This window comes from Malaya genurostris, chromosome 1 (genome assembly GCF_030247185.1).
Source record: "Malaya genurostris strain Urasoe2022 chromosome 1, Malgen_1.1, whole genome shotgun sequence".
NCBI classification, from domain to species: Eukaryota; Metazoa; Arthropoda; class Insecta; order Diptera; family Culicidae; genus Malaya; species Malaya genurostris.
This window is the reverse complement of record NC_080570.1, coordinates 136958326-136985356: the sequence shown is the minus strand read 5'-3', so window position 1 is coordinate 136985356 and position 27031 is coordinate 136958326. Positions and strand designations below refer to the sequence as shown.

Below are 27031 nucleotides of genomic sequence, written 5' to 3'. Positions count from 1 at the left end.
AATCACATTACAGATGCAGATACGGCAAAGCTTTTCTTATCGTTTTTTTTAATTCTATGTAGTACATGTAGATTCATTTCTTTTTTCATCGAACTCTCATCGTCGGAACATTTGTTCAATTAGTTAAACGAAGACAGTTGAATTGAACTGCCGAATACTGGAAAAAAAAGTTAAAAGCATCGATCGTCTGTTCTACGTCCACCGTTTCATGACAGAAAATAAAAATAAAGCGCCATTTTCAATTCGAGCTTGAATATTACACAGAGGAGTTAGATTCCGGCATTAACAGGAAAGGATGAGATCCGAACCGACTGCAAACGGTATTGTTTTTTCGAACGAAATCGGAGCTAATTGGCACGCCGCTTGATGGAGACCTTGCCGCGACTCAGCTGACTGGTGAAAATACGCACCTTCTGACCGTCGGCGGTTTTCTTCACCCAGATAGCTTCGTTGCCGATGGCGCTGATGTTAGCGGAAAAGCGTGGAATGTCCTTTCCTTCAACGTAGACTGGCTGGCCACGATGGAACCAGCGGCGTTCATACAACAGCTTACCATCTTCGATCTTCGTTTCGACCAGTGTCGTCTGGGACGGTTGCTGCTGTGGCTGTTGTTGAATTGGTGGAATCTGATGACTGTTGTTGATTTGTGACTGAGCTAGCTGCGGTGGCTGATGGTTTTGGTTTTGACTTTGACCTTGATTAGGACCGGTGTTATTCGGGTTCGACATAACTGCCGGTGGTGGATTTGGATGGTGAATAGTCAACGGCGCTGAAGAGGGAACAATGGAAATGCTAATATCGTTCGAATGGGAAGTGCTTCCTACTCCGCCAGCATTGTTTATCTGATAATTATTCGCTGTCGAGTTGGAAATATTCGAAAGCGCTACATTTTGAGACGTTTGAGAAACAATATTTCCATTGCCGGCAGACGGCCCCGAGAGACTATTCGAATGAGGGCGAATGGCTTGTACGGGTTTTCCGCGGCTAATCAACTTCAAATCATTTTCCACTTCTTTTTCGTCCAACAGCAGTACCAGTTGACCGCTTGTCGGTTTGCGGCGTTTCTCCGGTACCGGCAGGGGTTCGTTTGGTCTTCGGCGAAGCTTACGTGTTATGGTCGGTTTTAAGTCAATGGAATCACCAGTCAGTTCCATGGTTGCTCGCTCATTCTCAATCATTTTTCGTCTGTCCTCGAAATCCGTCATTAGATTTTCCCGTAAGTCGATCTTTTTCTCTTCGTACTCTTTTACTGCCGCATTCTTTTCCAGGATGTAGTCACGTTCAACGCAACTAATCAGGTACTCGCGGTAGATGTCGTTCAATCGCATTCGTTCGTTGTACTGATGTTCAAGCTTCTTCACCCGTCGAAGATATTCAGGATGGGTGCCCGAGCGCAGCTCTTCTAATTGCTTTTTGAGCGATGCTAGTTTGTCTTGATACATTCTAGAAAGGAAAAAAACAAACAGACGTAAGCCGTATATTTATAAACAAAAACAACACTCACTGTTCCTTGATTTCAATAGGTTCGTCCATGTTCCGATGATTGCTGGAACCCATTTCTGTCTCACTAGCCTCCTCCGTGTCTAAAAGCGAAATAATAAATTAGTTTTAGTGATTTTTAAAATGTACAGTCCGTTCGAATACGATTAATCGCTCGCCATTGAATGGGGAATCCAACGAAAAAAAAAACAAGTTTTTCTCTAGAATTTCACTTCCGTGATAGTTCCTTCCCTAGAGAACTTACCTTCCTCGCTGTCGTCGACATTATCTTCATCTAGTGCATCCTCAAACAAGTCCTGTTCCAGGATATCCACATCTCCATCAGTTTCCTCATACTCGTGCAGATTGTTGTGATGGCTCATATTAACTGTGCTGTTGTTCGTGTTGTTCATGTGTCCGTAAGACGAAGACATTTTACTGGCTCTGCCGAGAGTTACCCTTCCCGTAAAACAAGTTCTGCTTTCTGTTTAGTTGCACACTAAAATCCCGCAACCACTAATATTTCACAGTGATGGCGCTAGAACGAAAAAAATGTCGACCAGCGAACGATTGACCCGTTCTTCTGATTCTCGCAAACACAAGATGGAACAATGACGCTCGACCGCTACGAAAAGAAGCACCCGCACTTGGTTCGTTCTGCGTTTGACAGATGGGAACGAAATGAAGAGGAACATCGATACAGTGAACAGGTGCCGATAAAGAAGATCTTAAAATGGATCGAATTCGATACAACCCTGCCGGAACGATGCGAATGATCGAATATCGAAAGTGCGAATTCAACGCATAAAAATATTGTAATATAATAAATTCCGGATAATTTTAACGAATTGTTTTGTTTATATAGTGACAATAACAATTCAGGTTTGATTCAACCAGAGTTTTGTTTTAAACAACCATATTCTAGTTTAAACCCAGCATATTTTGTGAGAATCTACGATTTCTCGGTTTGAAACAACATTTGTTCGGTTTTATAGGTAACTAACTGTTATTTTGTTTCCAACATCAGGGATTTCTTGTAAACTAACGAAACCGTTAGTAGATTTTAAAATTCAAGTTTTCCCCGCGAATATATTAGAACATTTTTCTCTCCCTCTGATAAAGTTTGTACGCGTAGTTTTAAGTGAAATTTCATCTATACCTCTCTCATTTTCTAGGGTTTTTTTCAACAACAAGCCATAATTAAAAATAGTTAGGAAATTGCATAATATACATAACATTATTACATAATGTGTTTACAAACAATATTTGATTCAATATCTCTATTAAATTATTATCATGGTTTGTAGTTTCAAGCAGCAATATTTGCTATACCCAAAAAATTGTTGCGTGAAACCCAAATTTGGTTATTTTCTCTGAATGTAAGAGCAAATTCAGCAGCTGCAAGATTCATATGGCTGGTCTATACTATAACTGAAACTGAAACAATCGAATCCACAGCAAGCAGATTTAGTTTTATTTTTTCGAACAGTTCTACTGTCAAATTTAGAGCTGATATACGCTGCCGTTCTATTTTTTTCTATATTTGAAATTTCACACAATGTTCATAATCAAATATTTGAAAAATGACACATCAGGACTCGAAGGAACCAAAATATTACAACGATTTATAACCAAATTCAATTTAAAAAATATTCGACATGTAAATAATTCGATTTCTTCACATTTCACTTGCGGTTTATCAATGCAAAGCAGTTCAAACTGATCAGCCATGTTTAACTAGCAGTTCTATTTAAACCAATAAACAAACACTAAGTTTACGGTACTTATGTAAAACTTTCAAAATACTGCACCAAAGTTCAATATTTTTTTTTGACATCTCGGCCGTAAATGAGTGACGACTAATTACTGATCTCTGTAAAATGAAAACATTTAATCGACCCTTACACGAGAATTGTTAATGTCATTATTAATGATTACTAAAGTAATGACATTCTAAATTTGTATGGAGAATTCATCATTACTGCCCTTACACGTTCATTAAAAATGACATTACGTTTTAGTAATGACATTTTTAATTATCGTGTTAGGATTTTTTGGTTTGCTCAATAAGCACATAGTATACAGAAAAAAATCTACAAAGTAAAATGTTCGTTCCGAAAAATCGCTTCACATTTGTAATGAAAGGAAAAATACACTCTGTATTTTAATTATAAAAGTTCTCAAAGTTTCATGGCATTTATAGAGAGTTGCAATACTTCTGTATTACCGACAACTATTATATTCGTAAACTAACTTTAAATTGAAGAATTTTTTCTATTTTTTTCAACCCTAATGCATTGATTTAATGTAACAATTCAATTTTTATGCTCTGTTATCGATCATGTTTGATTAAAATATAGCACTAAATGCCAATGTTAGCATGGCAAAAAGCTGTTGTAAGATAATGCTTCGTTATATTTTGAATGCAAATTTTTTTCACGTTGCTTTAAAGCATGTTTAATTAAAGTAGTATTACATTAACGATATTATATCTCGGTTGATTTTTCATTAGGGCGTATAAGCAAGTTACAGTTTTTTCTTTAATCACTATCTCTTTCTATTATTGTGATGTGATTAAAAAGATTTTCTTTGATATCACTATTCTGTTTGAAAGTCGAAAGTTTGCAAAGAGTTGAGTGATAAACGTGGAACCGCTTGGTAATTAATAGAAGATAAAGTAAACAAAGAGAAGCTGTCACTTGCTTATACGCCCTTTTGAAAAATTAACCGAGATATTAAAGTTGTAAATGTGCAATGATATAACGCATATGGATAAGCAGCCCTTACACGTGACAATATTATTGTCAATCCAAAGTATTGTCAATACCGTCAATCCAATTGACTTGGTAACTTGAGTCCGCATTTTTCGAGAAAATCAAGCGTTTGGAGCTTCAAATATTGCAAATGAACATTGAAATATTGAGAGATGAGTTCATTGCACATATTTGGCAGTTTCCTCTCTGGAGAGAAAGTATTGTTGGATTGATGAGCAGTTTTGATTTTTTGACAATATTTTCGTCAATCCAATGAAGTTCCCATTACACGATCAAAAGTATTGTCAATACTCCTTGTATTGACAATAATATTGTCTCGTGTAAGGGCAGCTATATATGGGAATGGACCTCTTCCTGTCGAGTTCGTTGAACGAAAAACATGGCGCGCGGTTCAATAGTCTGTTTAAAAATCGGCATCTCGTTGGACGATTTCTTAGACAAATGATACAACGGAGGACTTCCGTTGGACGTTTATTTCTTACAGGGCGGTGCAATATTTGGATCAACTCAGATCGACAAAATTCACTGGGATTGAGTAAAGCAATTATTCGATTATTTACTAATTGAATATAGTTTTCAGTTAGAATTTTATTCTATTATCAGGGTTATTAATCGATTACTCAATCAATATTTCGTCATCCCTAACTACATTCCTAAATTTCAATGTGGAGTTTCGACAAAATGAGAATCTCTGCAATTATTACCGAAATTATAAATGATCATAATTAAAGGACTATTCACACATTTCAGTTCCGTGGCGGTTCAGTGAAAGTGCCTTCAGTGCGCCGTCAGTGTTCTTTTTTTATCGGAACCCTTCCGTTCCATTTCCGTGCTGTTTCCATTGAGGCACAGCCAATGCATTGACATACCGACTTCAGTGAAAATAAAAAATATCGGTGACGACGAATTTGAGTTTACCGGACGGACGCTACACTGACGGCGAGCTGCACTGAAACGGCACGGTGCCGGATAGGTGTGAATACGTGCATAGAACACGAATGAAATAATATCAGTATCCGTGCACGGTGTCGTGCCGGCACTGAACCGGACCGTATATGTGTGAATAGTCCTTAAATCATGAATTGCCAAGTCGCAAGTAATTGAGCTCAAAAAGGCTTTGGCTGTAATATTAAACACAAACACGTTTTTATAATCCTCACGTGGATCCTAAATATAAAAAGTATATGTAGTAACTGTAATGACACCTCATTAACATAAGTAAGCAAAATCAATGAAAGTTCAAATGCAAACTTGTTCACAGTAACTGTTGCGTACGATTTCGCACGTATGAATTACCACTGTACGCAAACTCGAACAGAAAAAAAACAGACTAATCGAGGCGTCTCTATGGACGATTCATTACTTAGTTATCATTTTTTAAAAAGGTAGATTTATTTCTTACTTCACATATATTACTGTTTTCTGTGTTTTTTTTGCCGTGTAAAAATATGCTAAGACGAATTTTATGCCGATTCAAGGAAATCAATTTAACCTGACCACAGTACGGATTGATAGTGCTAGAAAATTTATTCACCCGAAAGCTAACGGATTAGCAAGCAAATTGCAGCTACGAAACTAATTATTTAAATGGAAATTTAAGAAAAAAAACAGTTTTTATTTATCGGACAGTTATCTTCGAATTTGACTACGAAAAATAAGAAATACAAAATATTTAGGAATCTTAAAAAAAATCCGTTCTAGCTGCGGGAACCACTGGTGACGAAACAATAAATAACAAGCCAAATCGGGCCGGACCCAACCTCCAGTTTGTTACTTTGAGTTTACTCTGTTCTTTATGTTTGTCAACTTTTGCACAAGCTTAGCCACCTCCGGTAGCTGCGAAGGCACGTCGGTTTTCTGATTCTGAGTTACTAAATCCTTTAAGGGCTGCAGTCCGCCTTTGGCGTGAGCCTGCACATGCAATGCATATTCAACCGCATTGATAAACTTTTTGCTACAATGATGGCATTTGATTTCCTTTTTCGGCGTACGAGTAATTCCCGTGTGGCCAACGGTTCGCTGTTTGTCGGTGGCCTTATTACGTTTTTTGCTGACGCCCTGCGACGACAGCGATGCCGAACTGGTATCTCCTATGCTGCTGGAAGTGGAAGTGTCGGAGGGTGGTGCATCCACTGACCGGTTGCTGCTGTTGCTACTCCCAGCGGAGTCCAATTTTGGCCGTGTTGTTATGCGGGATACATTCGAACGTTCGCCAGAACGATTGTTGGCGGCCCGTTGCTGATCCTCTCGTTGAGCAAGTAGCTTCCGTTTTTCCAATGGCGGAATCTTCAGACAGTTCGAGATGACATGATTGGAGAGAAATTTTGGGTTGGCAAATGATTTGGAACAGAATCGGCACTGATTTTCAGTTGAACTGTCGTTGCTTTTGCTGTTCGTGCTAGCACTGGGCGTAGATGTCAAACTACCACTCTGATGTGTCAGTTTCCGGTGACTGTCCAAAGAGGACTTCAGCCGAAACGATCGTTGGCACGTATCACATGTGAATATTTCCGGTTTTTTAAAGTTCATCACGGCCGTCGTCGACGACGAAGCTACGGTCACATTTGGCGGACGAATACGAGATGATGTCTTCGCCGTTGTAGCTCTCGGAGATACTCTAGGACTTATTTCCTTCACTGGAGCAAGTGATTTGCGCAATTTCGTCATCGGCTCACCTCCTTCGGCCGGTATTAGCGTGCTTGACCTCTTTCCCAGAGACGATTTCAGAGATGTATCACTGCTAGTGATTGTTGTCTTCGCTGGAATTCTCAAGGGAACCGTTTTTTGTAGAGCTGCAAAAATAAAAACTACAATCAAAACTGTATGTTCAGTTAAATAAAAATACCTGTGTTTGCTGGGGGAATAACCGACCGCCGAGAATTTTTAGCCGGAAGCACAGATCTTCTAGACGTAACTGCCATTGGGGCTATTGTTTTTCGTTTTAACGCAACGCTTGGTGAAGGTTTTGTCGTCGGTGGGAAAATGGACTTTCTGTTTCCGTTAACTTTGATTGAATCTCCGATGATATCTTGTTCAATAGTTACGGATTTTGCAGAAACGGTCGTTTTGGATGCCGCCGCCGACGTTACTATTTTTGGCAGCGGGATGGTGGATTTTCGTTGAAAGGTGACAAGATCGGATTGATTAGCCTTCCGCATTTCTTTCAACTTATCCGGAATCAGTTTAACCAAGTTAGATTTACGAGTAGTCTTTGAAATCGGTGAAGCTACTCGATTTTCGCTGGTGGCTACCAAAATAGAGTTTCGTGTTTTGGGACGTTCATCAATCGACTTGGATGGAATCAATGATTTTCGCAGGCTTTTTCTTCTATCTGTTTGCTTATTTTCTTTTTCCGACTCCGTTGGGTATTTCTTCAAAGATTCGAAAAAGCTCTGTAGAGAATTTGAATCACGACTCTTGCTTGGGGTTGTGTCACTTTGAACCTCCTCTGGTTGAATCACTTTAATTTCCGGAAGCGGTGTACATTTGTTGACATCTAATGTGGCAAAAAAGTTAGCCAGAATATTCGTCCCAAAGGACTTGTTACTCTCTTGTGGAACTGGAACGACGCTACTATCCATAATCAGTTTAGACTCATTTCCGTCTTCTACCGAAGAAGACTCTGATACTTTCGGCTCTCTCATTTTCTCCATCAAAGAGCAATTTTTATCATTCGTATCATTTAGCTTTACCACGCCGCTTATATTTACTTTTTTGCTAGCAGGAGTTTTCATCTTAGCCTTCTCTGTATCCTTGAGTGATTTTGCTGGAGTTGAAGAAACGCCCAAATACTTGACACTCATTTTACTAGCAATTTTAACAGTTGCTGGCGAAGCATGCGCCAATATTGGTTTGCGGATGGTACTCACTTCCCCAACAGAAAAATCATTTTCAAGAGTCTTATCGATCGTACTGTCCGATGATGGTTCTTTAGCATCCAACGTCTTTTCCAACACCGGTTGCTCGTCAGTGTCACCTTCGTTAATCGAAAAATACATAGAACACCCAGAAGTCAGACTATCGTCATTAGCTGTTTCATAGCCCGCCGCATTCCCCATCGAGGTCGAACTGGCGTTCAGGGGTCCCGATCCCGTTGATGAGCGGCAGCGAAGTTTCGCCAAACGGTCCATTTTGACGGTATTGCCTTGAAATTCCAATTCTGAAACAGTTAAATCCATTCAATTACTATGACATCAGTGATAGTAAAATCTTACCAGAATTTAAATCACAAGAACTACTAACTTCAGTCAATCAAGAAAATTTAACTTTCAGAGCCAAGTTTGCTTGGATTTGCAACCGAAAAACAAAAGCTGTTTGTTCTCTTCTGATACGACTGATTTGCATCGAAAGGGTCGGTAATACAGAGTGTTTTTGAAAGTTTGCGTTGATAAAACGCAATTTTCGATTTCTTTCATGCAAGTGATAACGGGTTTGGGAGAATGAGTCCACTGTCGCTTAAGTTCAACACATTCATTTACTGCTTTTGATTTTATATGTTTTGCGTAACGGCCACTAAGCCAACTGTAAACATCCCCTTTAAAAAAATTAAAGTAGTTAACAGTAAATTCCGTATATTTTTCGCTTGAGTGTAGTTCACCTGCAATGATTTTTTAATATAGATGTCGACAGTTTACGGTAGATTTTTCAAATGGCCGTATGTGCAAGTGACAGTTTCTCTTTGTTCACTTTCTCTTTCGATTTGTTCGATTTATTTGATAGTTGAAGGTTTTGGGTATTATTTTATACAAAGAGTTGGGTGATGATCGTGAAAACCACTCAGTAATTAAGTAGAGTAAGAAGAGAAAGAGAAGAGAGTAATAGAAAGTAAACAAAGAGGAACTGCCACTTGCTTTTACGGCCTTTTGAAAAATCAATCAGTATCATGTTTTTCTGGGAAGCTAAAAGGATTGGAAATGAGCGGCTGGAAGCTGTTAAGCATTTCAATAGTAATGTAGGTAGAAGAGGATTTTTTCCTAACAGGAAATGTACTTAAAGGAATGACAGCATCAGAGATTTATGTTCCAATTATGAAACATTATTCACTTCTCTTAGTATTTCAACATTTCTCGGTTAATTTTTCAAAAGGGCGTATATGCAAGTGAAAGTTTCTCTTTGTTTACTTTCTCTTCTATTATTAATTAATTTCCACGTTTATCACTCAACTCTTTGCATGAAAAGATTCCCGAAACTTTCGACTTTCAAACAGAATAGTGATATTAAAGAAAATCTTTTTAATCACATCACAATAATCGAAAGAGAGAGTGATTGAAGAGAAACTGTCACTTGCTTATACGCCCTGTTTAAAAAAAACTCTAAGGCACTCTCCACGATCGAAATACCGCGTTAGAAAAAGAATAAGATTAATCAAGAATTCATTTCAATGCTATAATCAGAAACAGTCAGCATAGAGCGAAATCAGTCTTAATTTTTCTTTCAATCTGAAGTTGAATTGGGATATTTCGATCGAATATAAAATTTTCTTCTTGTTTTCCGTTCAAATATTGTTTTTGTATGGAACATTCCAATTCGATCGAAGTGCAAATCGGAAATTTTGCAAATTTAATTTCGGTTCGATCGATTACAGAATATGTGTATTTTATTTCTAATAGAAAACGTTTTATTTTCTTATCACTTCCTTTGAAATAATTGGATATAAATTCTGGTTTCTTCAATTGCACTTTAATGATGCAACAATCAAAATGGGTTCAATGGACTCAAAGCAATTTCGTGTGTTCATTTATCATTGCTTCTTTATGAAAAAATGCTGTACAAGCTCATCAATGGATTCAAAACTGTTATCCGAATTTTACTCCATCGATTTGTTATTGATTTGTTGAATTCGAACGTGGTCGTGGTTAACATCCAGAAATCATAAAAAAGTCTGCAAATTGATTCTATCCAATCGTAAATTAAAATTGCGCGTGATAACTGAGACTATAAAGATTAAAGAAGGCAATCATGCATTAAAATTTGGTCACGAGAATACTTTTCAAAGAGGGTGCTGCGTTAAAGTCGATTAAAAGCAGCAACGTCGATCAAAAACAGCAACGTACTAATGATTATGAGCAGTGTTTGGCTATGTTTACAAGTAATAAATCATGGTGAGCCACGTCCAAAATGTCCAAAGACACAACAGTCTGCTGGGAAGGATACGGCTTCAGTATTTTGAAATGCACTTGAATATTCTTCATCGACTATCTTGAGAAAAAAAAAGAATACTATACATCGTTGTCAACGAAAAACGACCTCATTTGTCAAAGAAAAACCGACTCTTCCACGAACACAGTGCTCCGATTCCCAAGTCGATGGAAACGATAGTTAAATTGGTTAAACTATACACTTCGAATTACTTCCTCATTCACCATATAGTTCCGATCTGGTCCATAGTGACTACTGGTTATCCGCTAATTTCTAAAAATTCTCTTCGGAGAAAATCAACTCAAATGAAGAAACAATTGCTGAATGTGAATGTCTATTTTGAGGTAGAATACACATCTTTCTTCAAGCACAGCATCGAGAAGTTGGAGAAGCGATGGAATGTTATTGTTCTAGAAGAAGAATAAATTGAATAATAAAATCGATTTTTGTCAAAAAATAGCTTACCATAGTTAGTCGCAAAACTTATTGAGTGATGTGTTATATGATTCAGGGGTTACACCACTGTAGAAAAAAAGAGGACTTTTTTGGGGAATTATTTTGGGATCCAAAAAATGGAGCAATCCGAATTTTGCATAAAGCACTTTTTAATGTGTATATTTAAGTACAAAAAATGATCAGTTTTGAAATTTGAAAAGCAAAATGACGGCTTGGCGGCATTTCCGCGAATGTGCTGCATTTTGACGCCCGGAAACATAAGTTAAGTAAATCTGTGGAGATAACTATCGAGAGTATTCTGTAAAATTTTTGAATCGATTGGTCGTGGAAATGCCGCCAAGCCGCTATTTTGTTTTTCAATTTTTAAAACATCATTTGTTGTACTTAAATATACATATTCACAAGTGCTTTATACAAAATTCGGATTACTCCAGTTACTTAATTCCCCGAGAAAGTCCTTTTTTTTCTACAGTGGTGTAACCCCTTAAGGTTTGGTTTGAAATTGAATATTACACGATAGTGAAATTTCTTATTTGAGTCATTAACATATCGCATTAAAATCAACGCAACGCAACGGTACAGTTCGCTGGATAAACGCAGCCAGAGTACTTTTATTTTTGTGCTGCAAGTACAATAGAATAATTAGGGAACTATAAGCAAGTCTCGGTTAATTTTTCATTAGGGCGTATAAGCAAGTGACAGTTTCTCTTTGTTTACTTCCTCTTCTATAAATTACCAAGCGGTTTCCACGCTTGTCATTCAACTCTTTGCATAAAATGATTTCCGAAACTAGTGAAATCAAAGAAAATCTTTTTCATCCCATCACAATAATCGAAAGAGAGAATGATTGAAGAGAAACTGTCACTTGCTTATACGCCCTAATGAAAAATCAACCGAGAAGTGATATAATTTATAATGATCGCATGAGAGCAGTAATGACGAAATCTTAAGGGCTCCTATTGAACCGATAATCAGTTTCAAAAATAAATTTTGACCTAATTTTCATGTCTTTCTCACTATTCTATCAGGTTGATGTAATTATTGAGTCCCACCTCTAGCGGAAGCGTTTCCTGCGTTCCGCTATGCAGCAACTGTCACTGACTAAAATGGATGCGAACTTCACTAGCTGTCATTGTCTGTCAAATCGAAATCGTCTTCGCTCTTTCTCTTTCCGGCAATCGTATGGAATTGTAGTAACACATTTCGTTCAAGGTGAATTTTTGTATAATTTAGTTGAAAAATCAGTGAAATTCTTTACTAGACATAAGCAAAATTCTTTACCAGTTTTGTTTTCGTTAATTTAAGATCTATATCTGTTCGTACCGAGCAGAAATTTTTTTTAGAAGCCTCAAAATTGTTAGCCGTCTACCGCTTATAGCAAAGTGTCAACAAGAGCAAAGAAGATTGATTCACGCTAGCTTGACGATCCATGATTAAAAACTAACGATGGTTTCGTTTCTTTTTCGTAGATGTTCATGCCCAAAGCTCATCGCGTTTCGATCTACGAGTACCTCTTCAAAGAGGGAGTGCTGGTAGCACAAAAGGATTTCTATGCCCCGAAGCATCCGGAGCTGGAGAATATACCAAACCTGCACGTCATCAAGACGATGCAGTCGCTGAAGTCGAAGAACTTTGTTAAGGAACAGTTCGCTTGGCGCCACTATTACTGGTATTTGACTAACGAAGGTATCGAGTATCTGCGTTCGTACCTGCACCTGCCACCGGAGATTGTTCCATCGACACTGAAGCGCGCTGCCAGATCGGAACCGCAGCGAGCCCGTGCCGGCCAGCCCGGAGGTCCACGTTCTGGTGATGGGCCGAAGGGTGGTGAGGACCGATCGGGCTACCGGCGAACTCAGCAACCCGGTGGTCCAGACAAGAAGGGTGATGTCGGTGCCGGAGCCGGAGAGATTGAATACGTGAGTTGGATTTTGACAGATCCTTTTTCACATACAAAACTAATTGTTTTTGTTTTTATTTATTTTCCAGCGAGGAGGATTTGGTCGTGGATCTAAGCCACAGTAAGGCACGGAGTTATTCAATCTGTGTACATTTATCAATAAAATATCTATGATATAGGAAACATTCGGTTACTATGAAGTTGTTGGCACAGAAAAGAAATGTTTCCCAGAAGAATGTGAAAGCTAGTCGCTGAAATCAACCTGACAATATAAATTCGTTAGAATTTCTGTGCTCGGTCACGCATCATAGTTTTTCGGCGTTTCGTTTTTTCGTTGATCATATTTCTGTTGATCTGGGAAAGAAGTGTTTTTAAGATATGCGCATTCGTGGAATTCTTACTAAAAATTGCTTACAATTTGAGCCACTTTAATCAGATGCGTCAGTCGACTATCGTCCAGCGACATTGAAGCTTCGGCTGCTTCATCGAGTGAGTTGGACAGTTTTTCTAAATTACGTTGTGAGCAATCGGCTTTGACTAATATTAGTACACCCAAAAAGTACCACAAATTGCTACCGGCTTGAGACGCTTCCTCTATCACCCGGCAGGCAACGTTGCGAGCCTCACTCAACTTGTTCGCGTTCAGTTGGCAGATACACATTTCGTGTAACCAAAATGCTCTTTCAATCGGATAGCGACTATGGTTAACTCTTTCGTCTAAATTGTTAAGGCGGTTCCTAAAAATGTAAATGATTTGCAATGAACAATGCAATGAAAAGATGAAGCCTCACTTGTATGCCATGTATTTGTAGTCAGGAGCAGCCGGATCACGATAGGTTGATTTATCTCCAAATACTGGAGTAATCAAATCGTGCTCGTGGACGAAGGGAAGATCAAACAGTGTGTGCAGACGATCTTTGGGTCGTTCGTCCATGAGCGTTGGAGGAATTTGCAACTGGTCCAACATGGCCAGTCCGATTAGGTTGCAGACCTCTGTTACAAACTTGTACCGATCCGGGAATACGCGATCGGTTTTGATCTGGAAATAGTTCCACAGTACCGTTTCTGCAAATCGTACCAATTCTGGAACGTTTCCTTGCTGTCTTAGTTCGTGCAACCGATCCAATTGATTGTAGACGTCTCTGTAGGTCTTATAACGATATCGGAATATATTTTCCTCCTTGTATGCGTTCGCTCTGGCCGTAGTACCGAACTGGTTTTTGCGGTAAGCATAGATCGGGAAAGCGGCATGAAGCTGGCGTAGACTAGAGAGTACCTTCCCATGACAATCTTCTATTGTCTCTTGGAGAGCAGATGAACTCTCGTTAGTTTGTGGTAGCTTTACAATGTTCGTCAGTAGTTTGTCTTCTTTTAGAGAATGAAGAAAATCTAGATCTGCGCTAGTTCCGTTCAAATACATTTGTCCCAACATCCTCATGTTTTTCGCAATCAGCTCTTTTTCACGAATGTGAGTTTTTGTCGTGTTTACCTCAGCAATGCTAAGTGCGTCACATTCACCTTTGTCCTTTCGAATCTTCCATTCCGGTCGGTTATCTAGATTTTGGTTGTTATGGTTTTGTTTACTGATTTCCATTATTGTTTTTCTCAATTTATAGAGACAACTACCGGCTTTCCTGCCGAGCGTGCTCTCATAGACACCCAATGCCAAAATAAGTTCTGTATCAAATAGATCCTTCCGATGCCCTTTAGGAACCAGATTCTTTTTGGTAAAAGAAACCTTAATGTGCTCTTCAAAATCAGCCATCTCAAATAAAATCTTGCTCTCCAATAGAGCACTAGCAATATCAAACCCCACGTCGTCGGTGCTGTCTTCATTCATCGCACGAGATACCATTCCCGTACGGCAACTTTCCAGTGCGCCATGGAGTTCCAAGTTTTGCAAATGAGCTGTTGTTTTTCGCCGATGGCAGTCCACCGCGGACGGGTTAGCCTCGGTTGCTTTTCGTAGATTGGCAATCGCTTCCGGGAATCGACATTGGCGCGTACAGTGAGTGCCTATTTCTCGGAAAATCACATGCTGGAGATCGGCCGACCAGGCCAGTTCTAGCGTGGAAGGGGATTTATTCATCTTCGAATCGAACGAACTGTGAGCTTTTGACGTGTTTATTACAGTAACGGGTAACTACGATCTTTACGCAACAGAGTTGGCTTCCGAAGAAATTCTGTCACTATTTTGAAATACTTGTGTTGCGTTGAGATGATGGTTGATTGCAAACTGATATTTTCATGCATGACTAATAACAGTTTGCTATTGGGAATTGATACCACTCCAACTGAAACCAAACATCTAATCAGCGTGATAACCATCATTACCGGCCGCCCGTTCACCATTGTTCACAGGGTAGAATAAGAAGTTGATGCGTTGCCTACTTTCCGGGAGGACGACAACTCATTATTCTCTTTCATCGTTGTCGCGAAGTTGGAGATTTGAGTAGGTGTAAAGGGACTTTAATTGAATTCAACATAGGTTTTGTAATTCTTGATTCGAATCACGCGTCTCTATACAAAGAATAAACAAAAATCCAATATTCCAGTTCATTCTCCACATTTCCTATTATAACGAGCAAAAGTGAGTTTTCTACAAAATTTGACGGAAACGAGAAAACAATTTGCTACTATTTTGCCATACTGTTAAAATCAGTTATTTTAAATCATTTCTGAAGATGTAAATACTTAGCTTTGGTTAAATTTTTATCAGTATTGCAAAAAAAGCAGATTGGAAAAACGACTGACGAATGAAACAGCGAAATGAAAATTTTGCGAAAAAGCTACCGCAGAGAATTGCTAATTTTCTCTTAGCCTGGGGTCCAATTAAACTACCTTGCATGTGTAACACACGAAGATTCTGAAACCAGCGTTTGGCGGCTTTCTCGGCAGAGGGAGAATTAGACTGTTGATATTTTGTGACAGTTCATTTACAACCACAACTGCAAATGTGATTGGTTTGTTTTCATCTAAGACAAGACCTGACATCTGGGGGGGCTGCTTTTGTTTCAAAATGGACCAGTTTCTGATTGGCTAATTTTGATGTTGCTACATTGTGAAAAGAAAAAAACTTTTGCAGGGCACGCGAGCAATGATGCCAAGTGTAAAGAAAATCAGAAAACAAGTTTATTAAAATGTATAATTTTTCGGAGAATGTTTCACTTTTTTTCAATCTCATTGGTAATAAATGTTTATAGTGGCAGCACTGTGTAATTAAAATAGACATCAAGCCGTTTTTCTTTTTAGTGCATTAAAGTGTAACCAAAAAAGATTTGTGAAATTAGTGTAAACTCGAAAGTGTGTTCAGTTTTACGAGAAGAATGAACTGTTGTGTTCCACACTGTGGTCGCACTAAGCATTTCTATCCAAACCTAAATTTTTCCGGTTTCCAAAAGATCCGATAATACGCCAACAATGGATTTGATTTTGCGTTCAACATGAGATATTTCGTGTTTTGTCATAAAAGCTTAATTAATTGTTTTTAAGCAATAATATATAATAAAAATGCATTCACCAAAACATTTGTCATGTTTATTTCAATACAAAAATAGAGTCAAAAAATTTATTTTTTTTTCATAAATACGTTTATTTCATAGGCAATATACATAAGTTTTTCTTCGCCGTGGCATCCACAATACATAGTAGTTTAAACCTAATACATTTCGAATATCATATTAGTATGTTGGTACTCATTAGTTAATCTAAACACTGTTTTTATCAAGCGAGTTGCTATTTTAATTACATTAAATAAAATACATTTATTTTGTACATGATCTTATAACTATTTCAGGATTGTTTGTATCAGTTCACCACTTATATTCAATATCCTATAGTTGGCTATTGGTTGAACTCATGGAAGAGAAAACAGTTTAACATAAAATAAAATTTAAATTGGAACTCCAATGGATTTAATGAAATGATAAAGAAGTTTCATGTATGGAAGGTCACGACAAGCAAGAATGTCGCGAACTGGGACATTGGATAGTCTACCTTGGGTACGCAAGGAATTTATTAGTTGAGATCTGACATCACGAAACTCCACGCATGTCCAAACAACATGGTCAATATCGCGGTAACCTTCGCCGCAAGCACAATGATTAGTCTCGGAAAGTCCAATTCGAAGGAGATGTGCATCTAACGTGTAGTGATTGGACATGAGTCTGGACAAGTCAAAAAATTTAAATTTAATTTTTTTTTAGCGTAAAGTTATTAAAAAATCTGCAAATCTGGCTACACTGCAGCCGATACGTTGGTATTTATTCCACAGGGCGAAAATGACGAGAAGGATGATTCGGAAGCATAAGAAGCCAGTTGTCAGGTCTTGCCTTAGACTACCAACAGCGAAGACAATGAAGCAGCTAGACTACTTGGCACTTGAAACTGAGCTAGCAAAACTACAAATGACTAAGTACGATTATTCAACTGACGATGAATACTGAGAGCATATCTTAAAAATGGCAGCAAAAGTCAAATGAATTTGTATCGATATGCTGACGGTCATTGGCCATAGATTTCATTTTCATCTGATATTATTCGATTGAAACTGAAATTTTACGGCACTGTTTTCAATCATTACACCAAAGCTACACTAATGTTTGATTCCAATTTTTTTTTGCAGAACTCCTTTTAATAAACATAAAAAATGCCGTTTTAGTACACGTTTACCTAAGAAAATGGCGAAAAAAGCACTCTATATTCCGTTATCTTATTCACACAATTTAAAAAGGCCACCCTAAGTACTTCGTAGCATTAGGAATTTCCAATTTGCTTGATTTAAGCTTTAAAAAAAATATATGTACGTGAACCGCTTTTGAAAAAAAGGTTTTCTTAAATTGAACTGTGAATTCATTCCACTAACAGCTCAAACCCTAAACATATGATATGTACGTGCAGCTGAAGTTAATGCAAATAAAAGTTAAAATGTCAAATAACTTTGTAAGGAAAAAACCAAATCGTGCGCAGTCTTCAACAAAAACTTGTAATTGTACATTTTTAGTAATTGTGTTGAACGTAGTAGACATTAAGAATAATTGCGAAAAAACGTTATGTGCAAAATATTGATTTTAAGGGATTTGAAACGAAAATGTTTCATAAATCCGAAACTTTTTGTACTAGACCTATAGTTTCTTCGGAAATTTTTTTTCTCGTTGGAAATTCCTGAACTTTGTAGAACGCATCGTTTTTCTATCTCTTCGGGGAAATGCTGAAATGAAAAGCAAAGCCCTGGTATTACACATCCCTGTAGTGGAATTTGACCTTCTGTTTCAACAGACTTCGCAGCCAATTCAGAGTGTACAGAACCATTTGCATGGCTGGTGCTACGATTCTACTGATACTATGAATCCTTCCAGGTCGGGGCTCCAACATACGACAACTGGTTTGTAAGACAAGTGCCCTATGCATTGAACCGTCAACCCGGGAATTAACTTTTATCATTTTTTGTTGTGAACAAATCACGAGTTATATTTCTATGATGAACAGCTAGAGAATGAAGTTCACGTTTTTATCGATTTAAACCACTATGCGTTGGTCTGATGAATGTCCAATATTAATCCAACGGGAAGCCGTAATTCGATTTGTCGTTTTCTCAACCACCCCTTTTCTGTACTTTGATCGGATTGGAATATTTCGATGGAATGAAAAAAAATTGCAAATCAAATATATGCCACTATCAGCTCCGCTTGCAAATTTTGAGATCCAGAACGTCCAGTCAACTACAAAAGCGAAATAATAGTTTGAAAATTGTATTCCTTCTTTCGTTTACTCATCGATATTCAACCTAAACTTCGAGAATCAATAAGGACAGAAAACTATACACAAGGATTTTTACCTGTAGATGCCCGTTTCTATAGTGACTCCTTTTTCTTCGTTAATTTTGAATGCGATTAGTTATGAATGGGATAGTCAAAAACGAATTATGAGGCTGGCGGACTATAAATAACTAGACTATTAATTATTGTACAAGTTAGTGTCATCTTCCAGTTAGCTTTGGTTGAAAATATACTCACCTAAAAATAGCAGAAATAAATGGATCCATTTCGTTTTCTTGTTCTCGCAATATGCGTAGAAAATGTCACCCACCGGTTTGGTGAAAAATTACCGAGCTTTTAATTGCATTCTCGCGTGACCAGCAGTAAGTGAAAGAAACTGCCGCGGGACTGCATCCAGGACTTTCCTTATGCCCCGTTTACACTTCTGCTGGCTGCCAGCATGCTGGCGTCATTGTACTGCCCTCTTAGGAAAAAACGTTCAACTGTGGTCCAATGATCCAAAGTATTAGACCAACGAAGGACCATCGTTGAACGTTTTTTTCCTCAGAGGGCAGTACACTGACACCAGCATGCTGGCAGCCAGCAGAAGTGTAAACGGGGCATTAGCGAACAACACGTTGAAGAGGTTGAATAGGGTCATCTACCAGTATCGCACGTGAAGAAGCCGCTAAACAAAACAAACATATGCATCAAGTGGTTGTGATCCTCCGAACGAACATTCGTAATCGTCGCTCGGGTATGCAAAGGAGGGAGGCGCATGCGTGACCTATATCAACGAAATGGATCCGATTCCGGGAAGGGACATGCCGACCGATAAGAACGAATAGCATTTTCGAGTTGTCTTTTAAATAAAAAGAAGTCCAACGCAGTTGTCTCCTTCAGTTCCGCGGAGTAGTTGCTCGGGTGTGGATGAATCGGGACCGGGTATTTTAAGGACGCGCGTTCAATCGGTTTAAGTGACAATTCGGTTTGATTAGAAGAATTTTTCTTCTGACGAGGAGTAGAGTGGAGTAATTTTTTTGCATGTATTAGAACTTGCGGTTGTGTAAAGGGTAGTGAAGAAGAAAAAATCTAATCATTCTAACATCAATGAAGAGTTTACTTCCGCACCGGTGTACCGTTAGGGTATATTCTATGTAAGTGTCTGTGTTTTTGTGTTTGCCTATCCTAGGACTGTGTTGTGTGCAAATTGTGAGCCTGGTGGCGTAGGGTCCACTCGGTTCATGGCCTAAATTTAGGCTAACATGCCACGATGCATAGCTGAAATAGATGGAATAATTCGTGTTTGTTAGTTCGGTGATTATACCGTCGAGGCATGCGTCGGCCGGCGCTTTTGTGTCCTATTTGAAGTGAATTTGTGTGGGTGTTTAGTGAGTTCGAGTGTTGTCGGTCCCTCCGTAGACAGGATTACAACTAATTTCATTTGATCCTATCTGATTTCGAACGACCTACGGTTCGGCGAGCGATAGTGTAATTGGTTCTGCAACCGGACGGATATTTTCTCACTCGATCAGAAAAGGTAAGCTAAAAGGATGACTGTTTTCATTGTAGCAAATGTGTCACCTTTTTAAGGTACTAAGACTTGGAACGAAAAGAACGTATGATTAGGAATATCCGAATGCTTTTTTACATTCTTGGAAGGTTCGTCCGGCTCAAGTGGGCAATAGTACGTTGTTTGCTTTGAGTGTGGGACGAAATAGGATTTTGAATAACAAGATTCTCGTTGGAAGGAGAAATGCTTTCTTATAAGACGAATTAAGTTAATTTCTACTAACAACTACTACGAATTGTGTTGCCTTAACATAGAGAATGGACAGCATTTCAATTGAAAAAACCCGTTTGTGGAAGCCTGTTGTAATATCGAAACCCTGGTCAGATGGACAAATAGAAATTCTTTTTTTTTTGTTATTCCGAGCGGACAGATAATTTGAAATATGTTACAAATATGTCATTCATGAGTAGCTGAAAACAGATGGTCTTAATTCTTTCACGCAGCCTACCTGGGCTTGTGCCCCTGCCCCGAACATAGGGTCAGACATTTTTCTGACCGAAGAGGTGAATGACCACAAGATATAGTTACACCACTAGGTGGATTGAAATAGTTTTTTTTATTTGAAGACAAAACACAGACTAACAGACAGGACACTCAAATTAGATTCTTCAATCATTTTAACGGTCATTTCGAATATTCCTTTATTTGGGATAGTACTCACATGTGTCATGATGGCGCCACGTTACCCTATCAAAAACATCCTGTCTGTCATCTATACTGTGTTTGTTTTTTTCATTTACCATCAGAGTTGCCATTCATGCAGAATTACCTGTAATGTATTGATTTGTATACGTCCATGCGAATATCATGCAGGATACAGATTTAATACATATTGCCAAAACTATATACAGAATGATGCCTACTTCTCATCCTCCAAGGCAATACAAAATCGAACCCGTTTTGTTACAATATTTACTTGCTTCTGGTCTGCCGCCACTTAATTTCGGGTGAAAACTACCAACACAATAAAAAATAGTCTAGATGAACAACGTTGAGTCAAATAAATGGTTACCTTCCAACATCGCGAAAAAGTTAAATATATTATCAACGTAATCCAATAATTTATTGTGACGATTCATTTTCAAATATTTTGATGAAATCAGGCATCCCTGCAAGCAGCTGATCGGTGTTGACAAACGAGGGGAAACCAACTAGTAAAAAAACTTTTACATAACACAAGGGGCGTACAGATAGTAAATATTTCGCGCAGTACAATATAAGTGGAACTAGTGCATCACGAAAAATTATTTTTATAAGAATTTACTCATACTGTCATGTCTGTTAGTCTGTGGACAAAATCTATCGTTGATCCGAACTGTTCTGTGGATGACTGTGAACTGTTCTCTTCGGAGGGTTCCCTCTTAGAAAAAAAACGTTCAACGGTGGTCCTTCATTGGTCCAATACGTTGGATCATTGGTCCAATGAAAGTCCAATCAATCGTTCAACGGGAGGCCAACACGGGACCTTCGTTTGCCGATTTTGAAACAGACCGTTGAATGCCATTTTTTTCGTTCAACAAACCCGGCAGACAGAGGTCTTGTTGAGCCAGGAGTTGGAGCCCCGTTGGACGAGTTTTACTGCAGAATTTCTGAAGTTTTTTTCCACTTATTTGTTTAAACTAACAATACATACCTGCACAATACTTCTACTTCACGTAGAATAACGCAAAAAATTCTCTTTCAATGTAAAGGTAACACTCAATTTTTACACTATTTTTGCAAGATAAAAAAAAACAACAAACCGTTCCAGCAAATTGAACGAATATTTCGTGCAATATGTCGTTCAACAAGCGCTCAAAGACCAACAAAATTGAACGACCTGCTGAGAGGGTTCATACACTTTTTTTTTCTCTGAGGCTCGGTAAAATAATAGACGAGATTTGTACCGCCGAGCACTCGGTAATCATCTAGGCAAAAGATAAAATTGCATTGAGTCTCGGTAATCTAAAACGTCAGTTATTACCGAAACCGTAACTGGGCCTTCAGCAGTTGAAAGTAAACAATAAATTCCTTTTATTTAATTGTAAAAATTTAATTGTTATTCGAGATTTCATTTTATTTCCGTATAAACATACAAAAAATATACATTACATTAATTATGTTTCGAGGACGTGCAATTGAAAAATATGCAATTCGGACAAAACGCCGATTGTCGAATATGTTGGTTGACAAGTCGTTGAAGTTTTTCGACATAACATATTCTATAATTCCCGACAGTGAACGCAGGATTTGGAAAGAGCTTTCTATAAATATTCAACAATAATTTGTAGTTATTATACTTACTGGATAGATCGCAGATTCTCACGGTTTCCGTTTGAACTAGTTCCATTTTTTTAATGACCTCCAGAAATTTTCTGCGTAGTGGCAAGCGAGAATGTAAAATGTAAATGACAGTTGTCTAACCGAATTTCGACAAAAGATAAGATATCTTTCGAATTTTCGGTAAACGCATTTGCTGGTTTCGAAATAATTGTTAATCACCGGTGAGTTCAGCACAATATTTTGCCAAATTTTGGCAAAAAGATGCACTTTGGCGAAAAAATAAGTAAATCTACCGAAAGATTCTCGGAAAACACATTATACACAAAATTCTTAAATTTGGTTTATAGGCCGTCTAAAAATAACTCGCGAGGAGACTGTGGAACTGAGTATAACATTTTCCCTTTGAGTTGTTGTAGTTTATGCACATCGATTCGGTCATCTCAGAGAAATCGACGTTAAAACCTCCATAACCCCCCTTGCGCACGGGCCTGCACCCAGAGTAAATTTGCCCGACCATCAACGAATAAGACCTGTACAAAAACAAATTATGAAAGTTCAATTGTAAAAATGAATAATTGGTGATACTTGAGTATGTCAGTCTCAGAAGACGTAAATTTTCACGATCTTTTCTATGTGTCTGTAAATTAGTCAGTTTGAAGGAATTTCTTACATTATAAAAATATTATCTTAAAATTGATGTTTGCAACGATAACCACGCTGTGGATCTGGGAAACTCAAATATGATATAAAATTACAAAAGCTTCCAACCTCTTATAAAACCTGTTTTAATCCACCTAGTGGTGTAATGATACCACAGACTAACAGACATGACAGTATGAGTAAATTCTAATAAAAATTATTTTTCGTGATGCACTAGTTCCACCTATACTGTACTGCGCGAACTATTTACTATCTGTACACCCCTTGTGTTATGTAAAAGTTTTTTACTAGTTGGTTTCCCCTCGTTTGTCAACACCGATCAGCTGCTTGCAGGGATGCCTGATTTCATCAAAATATTTGAAAATGAATCGTCACAATGATTTATTGGATTACGTTGATAATATATTTGACTTTTTCTTGATGTTGGAGGGTAACCATTTATTCGACTCAAATTTGTTCATCTAGACTATTTTTTATTGTGTTGGTAGTTTTCACCCGAAATTAAGTGGCGGCTTACATTATAAAAATATTATCTTAAAATTGATGTTTGCAACGATAACCACGCTGTGGATCTGGGAAACTCAAATATGATATAAAATTACAAAAGCTTCCAACCTCTTATAAAACCTGTTTTAATCCACCTAGTGGTGTAATGATACCACAGACTAACAGACATGACAGTATGAGTAAATTCTAATAAAAATTATTTTTCGTGATGCACTAGTTCCACCTATATTGTACTGCGCGAACTATTTACTATCTGTACACCCCTTGTGTTATGTAAAAGTTTTTTTACTAGTTGGTTTCCCCTCGTTTGTCAACACCGATCAGCTGCTTGCAGGGATGCCTGATTTCATCAAAATATTTGAAAATGAATCGTCACAATGATTTATTGGATTACGTTGATAATATATTTGACTTTTTCTTGATGTTGGAGGGTAACCATTTATTCGACTCAAATTTGTTCATCTAGACTATTTTTTATTGTGTTGGTAGTTTTCACCCGAAATTAAGTGGCGGCAGACCAGAAGCAAGTAAATATTGTAACAAAACGGGTTCGATTTTTTATTGAGTTGGAGGATGAGAAGTAGGCGCAATTATGTATATAGTTTAGGCAATATCAAAGATAAACTCAAGATAGAGTAGTCTGCGATTTCTTAGGTATCATTTGAATAGGACCCCTCGATGAGCTCGGTTCACTGTCAATTTGAGTATTTTGAAGCAAAACAACAAGTGTCTGATCACTAGATGCGTCGTAACCACAGACTAACAGACAGGACACTCAAATTAGATTCTTCAATCATTTTAACGGTCATTTCGAATATTCCTTTATTTGGGACAGTACTCACATGTGTCATGATGGCGCCACGTTACCCTATCAAAAACATCCTGTCTGTCATCTATACTGTGTTTATTTTTTTCATTTACCAACAAAGTTGCCATTCATGCAGAATTACCTGCAATGTATTGATTTGTATATGTCCATGCGAATTTCATGCAGGATACAAATTTTATACATATTGCCAAAACTATATACAGAATTATGCCTACTTCTCATCCTCCAACGCAATACAAAATCGAACCCGTTTTGTTACAATATTTACTTGCTTCTGGTCTGCCGCCACTTAATTTCGGGTGAAAACTACCAACACAATAAAAAATAGTCTAGATGAACTACGTTGAGTCAAATAAATGGTTACCTTACAACATCACGAAAAAGTTAAATATATTATCAACTTTTTTCTTTTTTTTTTGCGATATTCTCCTAACCAGAGATCATTTTTTTTTTGTAGAAACAGACAATGAAAATTATAGAATGATAGTACTCAAGGGAGAGCAAGGATGTGAAAATATAGAACGGAAAAGTGAGACGTGACAGAGGGTCATTTAAGCAAGCCTAAGCCCAACTCCTCTGCTAGAAGGTAAATGTTAAGTTACTAGAAGATTTCTGCTTGCTTAAATGACCCTCTGTCACGTCTCACTTTTCCGTTCTATATTTTCACATCCTTGCTCTCCCTTGAGTACTATCATTCTATAATTTTCATTGTCTGTTTCTACAAAAAAAATGATCTCTGGTTAGGAGAATATCGCAAAAAGAAATATTGACTACTAAACTTAGTCGTTAAAAAAAAAGAAAAAGAGTATATATTATCAACGTAATCCAAAAATTTATTGTGACGATTCATTTTCAAAAATTTTGATGAAATCAGGCATCCCTGCAAGCAGCTGATCGGTGTTGACAAACGAGGGGAAACCAACTAGTAAAAAAACTTTTACGTAACACAAGGGGTGTACCGATAGTAAATAGTTCGCGCAGTACAATATAGGTGGAACTAGTGCATCACGAAAAATTATTTTTATAAGAATTTACTCATACTGTCATGTCTGTTAGTCTGTGTCGTAACTATGACAATGATTGTTTATGTTTGGAAAAATATCAAGTTACAGTATGAACGATATTGAGAAATTTCGCTTTATATCAGTGATTCTTAGAATAAGAAAGTGAAAACTACTTAGAACCATTGTCTAGAATTTATTTAGTTTGTTATAACCTCATCCCATGAAGCATCAGTTGTGGCAAGAAATCATTATATGCTGAATGTAAACATATGTGTGCTTCCTTTCTAACTTGTATTGTTTCCATGGCATTTTGTCGGAACTAGTCGACGCTTGTTAACGGAGGGTCAATAAAATTACATTATTACTGAACCAACTGGTTCACGATTACTGACCCAACATTTTTCAATGAAACGTATGGAACATTGTAATCTTCAGTTTATCTTTGGCAATATGTATTAAATCTGTATCCTGCATGAAATTCGCATGGACGTATACAAATCAATACATTACAGGTAATTCTGTATGAATGGCAACTCTGTTGGTAAATGAAAAAAATAAAGACAGTCTAGATGACAGACATGATGTTTTTGATAGGGTAACGTGGCGCCATCATGACACATGTGAGTACTGTCCCAAATAAAGGAATATTCGAAATGACCGTTAAAATGATTGAAGAATCAAATTTGAGTGTCCTGACTGTTAGTCTGTGATGATACCTTTCTCATTTCCATTTTTTTCTTATATATTACTGCTTAAATTACCGGAAATAGTACAATAAAAAAAATTTAGAAAATAGTTTTGAAGATTTGTGTTGCATAATACTGCTACATTGATATACTACATTATAATTTAAGCTAGTGAAAATCTATTCCAACATATGTGAGAAAGTGAAGTGAGCTACATTTTATTACATTTGATTGCTATTGTTGATACTTCCGCAACTAAAAGCTGGATACCGGCATAGTGGCATTCGGTACATTCCACCGACCTACACATTTTTTTATGGTTCTCTTTGGAATTTTGAAAAAAAAAAATGTACTGGTAGTCGGACTTGGATAAAATTCAGTAAATCGTTTACAGGACCTAATGGTTTGTTTGGTTACGGACTCTCATGGTCTGCAAACTAGAGAAATTCATTAGCCGATACAAAGAGGAAAAATATCCTTACTATTGATATTTATACTACCTCCGGAACCAGAAGTTTGATCCAAATGAAAATTAGGATATTAAGGCAGACCTTTCAGATGAGTCTAAGTTTGTGAAAATCGGTTCAGTCATATCCGAGAAAAGTGAGTAGCGGCCCTTACACGAGCATTATTTTTGTCATTTTTCATGATGACTAAGTAATGATGTATTTCAAATTTGATAGAAATCTCGTCATTACTGCACCATTACACGTTCATTAAAATGATATTATTTTTTAGTAATGACATTTTACTAAAATGTCCCTGACTCGTGTAAGGGCCGCTAGTGACAATATTTGTCACACAAACAGACATTTGCTCAGTTCATCGATCTGAGTTAAATGGTATATGATATTCGGCCCACCGGGCCTCGGTTCGAAAGTCGGTTCCACAGTGATTGTATAGCCTTTTTGTATGAGAAAGGCAAAAAAGGTTAAATTTACGATTGACGTAAACTCAAGCATGTTGTAATTTGTTCGGTTATGACACAATACCATTACATCTATTAA

At 37.6% G+C, this 27031-nt stretch overlaps 5 protein-coding genes across 7 annotated transcripts in view; 2 read left to right on the top strand and 3 right to left on the bottom strand.

The window, feature by feature from the left end:
- Positions 1 to 31: 31 nt before the first annotated feature.
- LOC131425884 (sin3 histone deacetylase corepressor complex component SDS3) lies at positions 32 to 2145 on the bottom strand. The gene is made up of 3 exons (XM_058588138.1): positions 1745 to 2145; positions 1505 to 1583; positions 32 to 1443 (listed from the first exon to the last, which is right to left on the bottom strand). Exons 1-3 carry the CDS (start codon positions 1911 to 1913, stop codon positions 348 to 350), a joined length of 1344 nt encoding a protein of 447 aa, XP_058444121.1. The 5' UTR covers positions 1914 to 2145; the 3' UTR covers positions 32 to 347.
- A 3719-nt stretch (positions 2146 to 5864) lies between these two features.
- LOC131425882 (serine-rich adhesin for platelets-like) lies at positions 5865 to 8591 on the bottom strand. 2 transcript variants are annotated; one of them, XM_058588136.1, is made up of 3 exons: positions 8468 to 8591; positions 7099 to 8412; positions 5865 to 7045 (listed from the first exon to the last, which is right to left on the bottom strand). In XM_058588136.1, exons 2-3 carry the CDS (start codon positions 8381 to 8383, stop codon positions 6024 to 6026), a joined length of 2307 nt encoding a protein of 768 aa, XP_058444119.1. In that variant the 5' UTR covers positions 8384 to 8412; positions 8468 to 8591; the 3' UTR covers positions 5865 to 6023. The 2 variants fall into 2 exon arrangements, with proteins under 2 accessions (XP_058444119.1, XP_058444120.1); XM_058588137.1 differs by having other exon boundaries at positions 7099 to 8397; positions 8468 to 8576.
- A 3328-nt stretch (positions 8592 to 11919) lies between these two features.
- Positions 11920 to 12930, top strand: LOC131425881 (small ribosomal subunit protein eS10B). The gene is made up of 3 exons (XM_058588135.1): positions 11920 to 12059; positions 12317 to 12766; positions 12837 to 12930. The coding sequence occupies exons 2-3, from the start codon at positions 12317 to 12319 to the stop codon at positions 12870 to 12872; spliced, it is 486 nt and encodes a 161-aa protein (XP_058444118.1). The 5' UTR covers positions 11920 to 12059; the 3' UTR covers positions 12873 to 12930.
- A 42-nt stretch (positions 12931 to 12972) lies between these two features.
- On the bottom strand, positions 12973 to 15022 carry LOC131425880 (uncharacterized). Its single transcript, XM_058588134.1, has 3 exons — positions 13539 to 15022; positions 13163 to 13484; positions 12973 to 13101 (listed from the first exon to the last, which is right to left on the bottom strand). Exons 1-3 carry the CDS (start codon positions 14834 to 14836, stop codon positions 13027 to 13029), a joined length of 1695 nt encoding a protein of 564 aa, XP_058444117.1. The 5' UTR covers positions 14837 to 15022; the 3' UTR covers positions 12973 to 13026.
- Positions 15023 to 19416: 4394 nt separating this feature from the next.
- LOC131425877 (probable serine/threonine-protein kinase yakA) overlaps positions 19417 to 27031 on the top strand; it is a 218795-nt gene continuing 211180 nt past the window's right edge. For both annotated transcript variants that reach the window (XM_058588131.1, XM_058588132.1), the window contains exon 1: positions 19417 to 20043. The gene's annotated coding sequence lies outside the window, so the exon portion shown is untranslated. The remainder of the gene's footprint in view (positions 20044 to 27031) is intronic.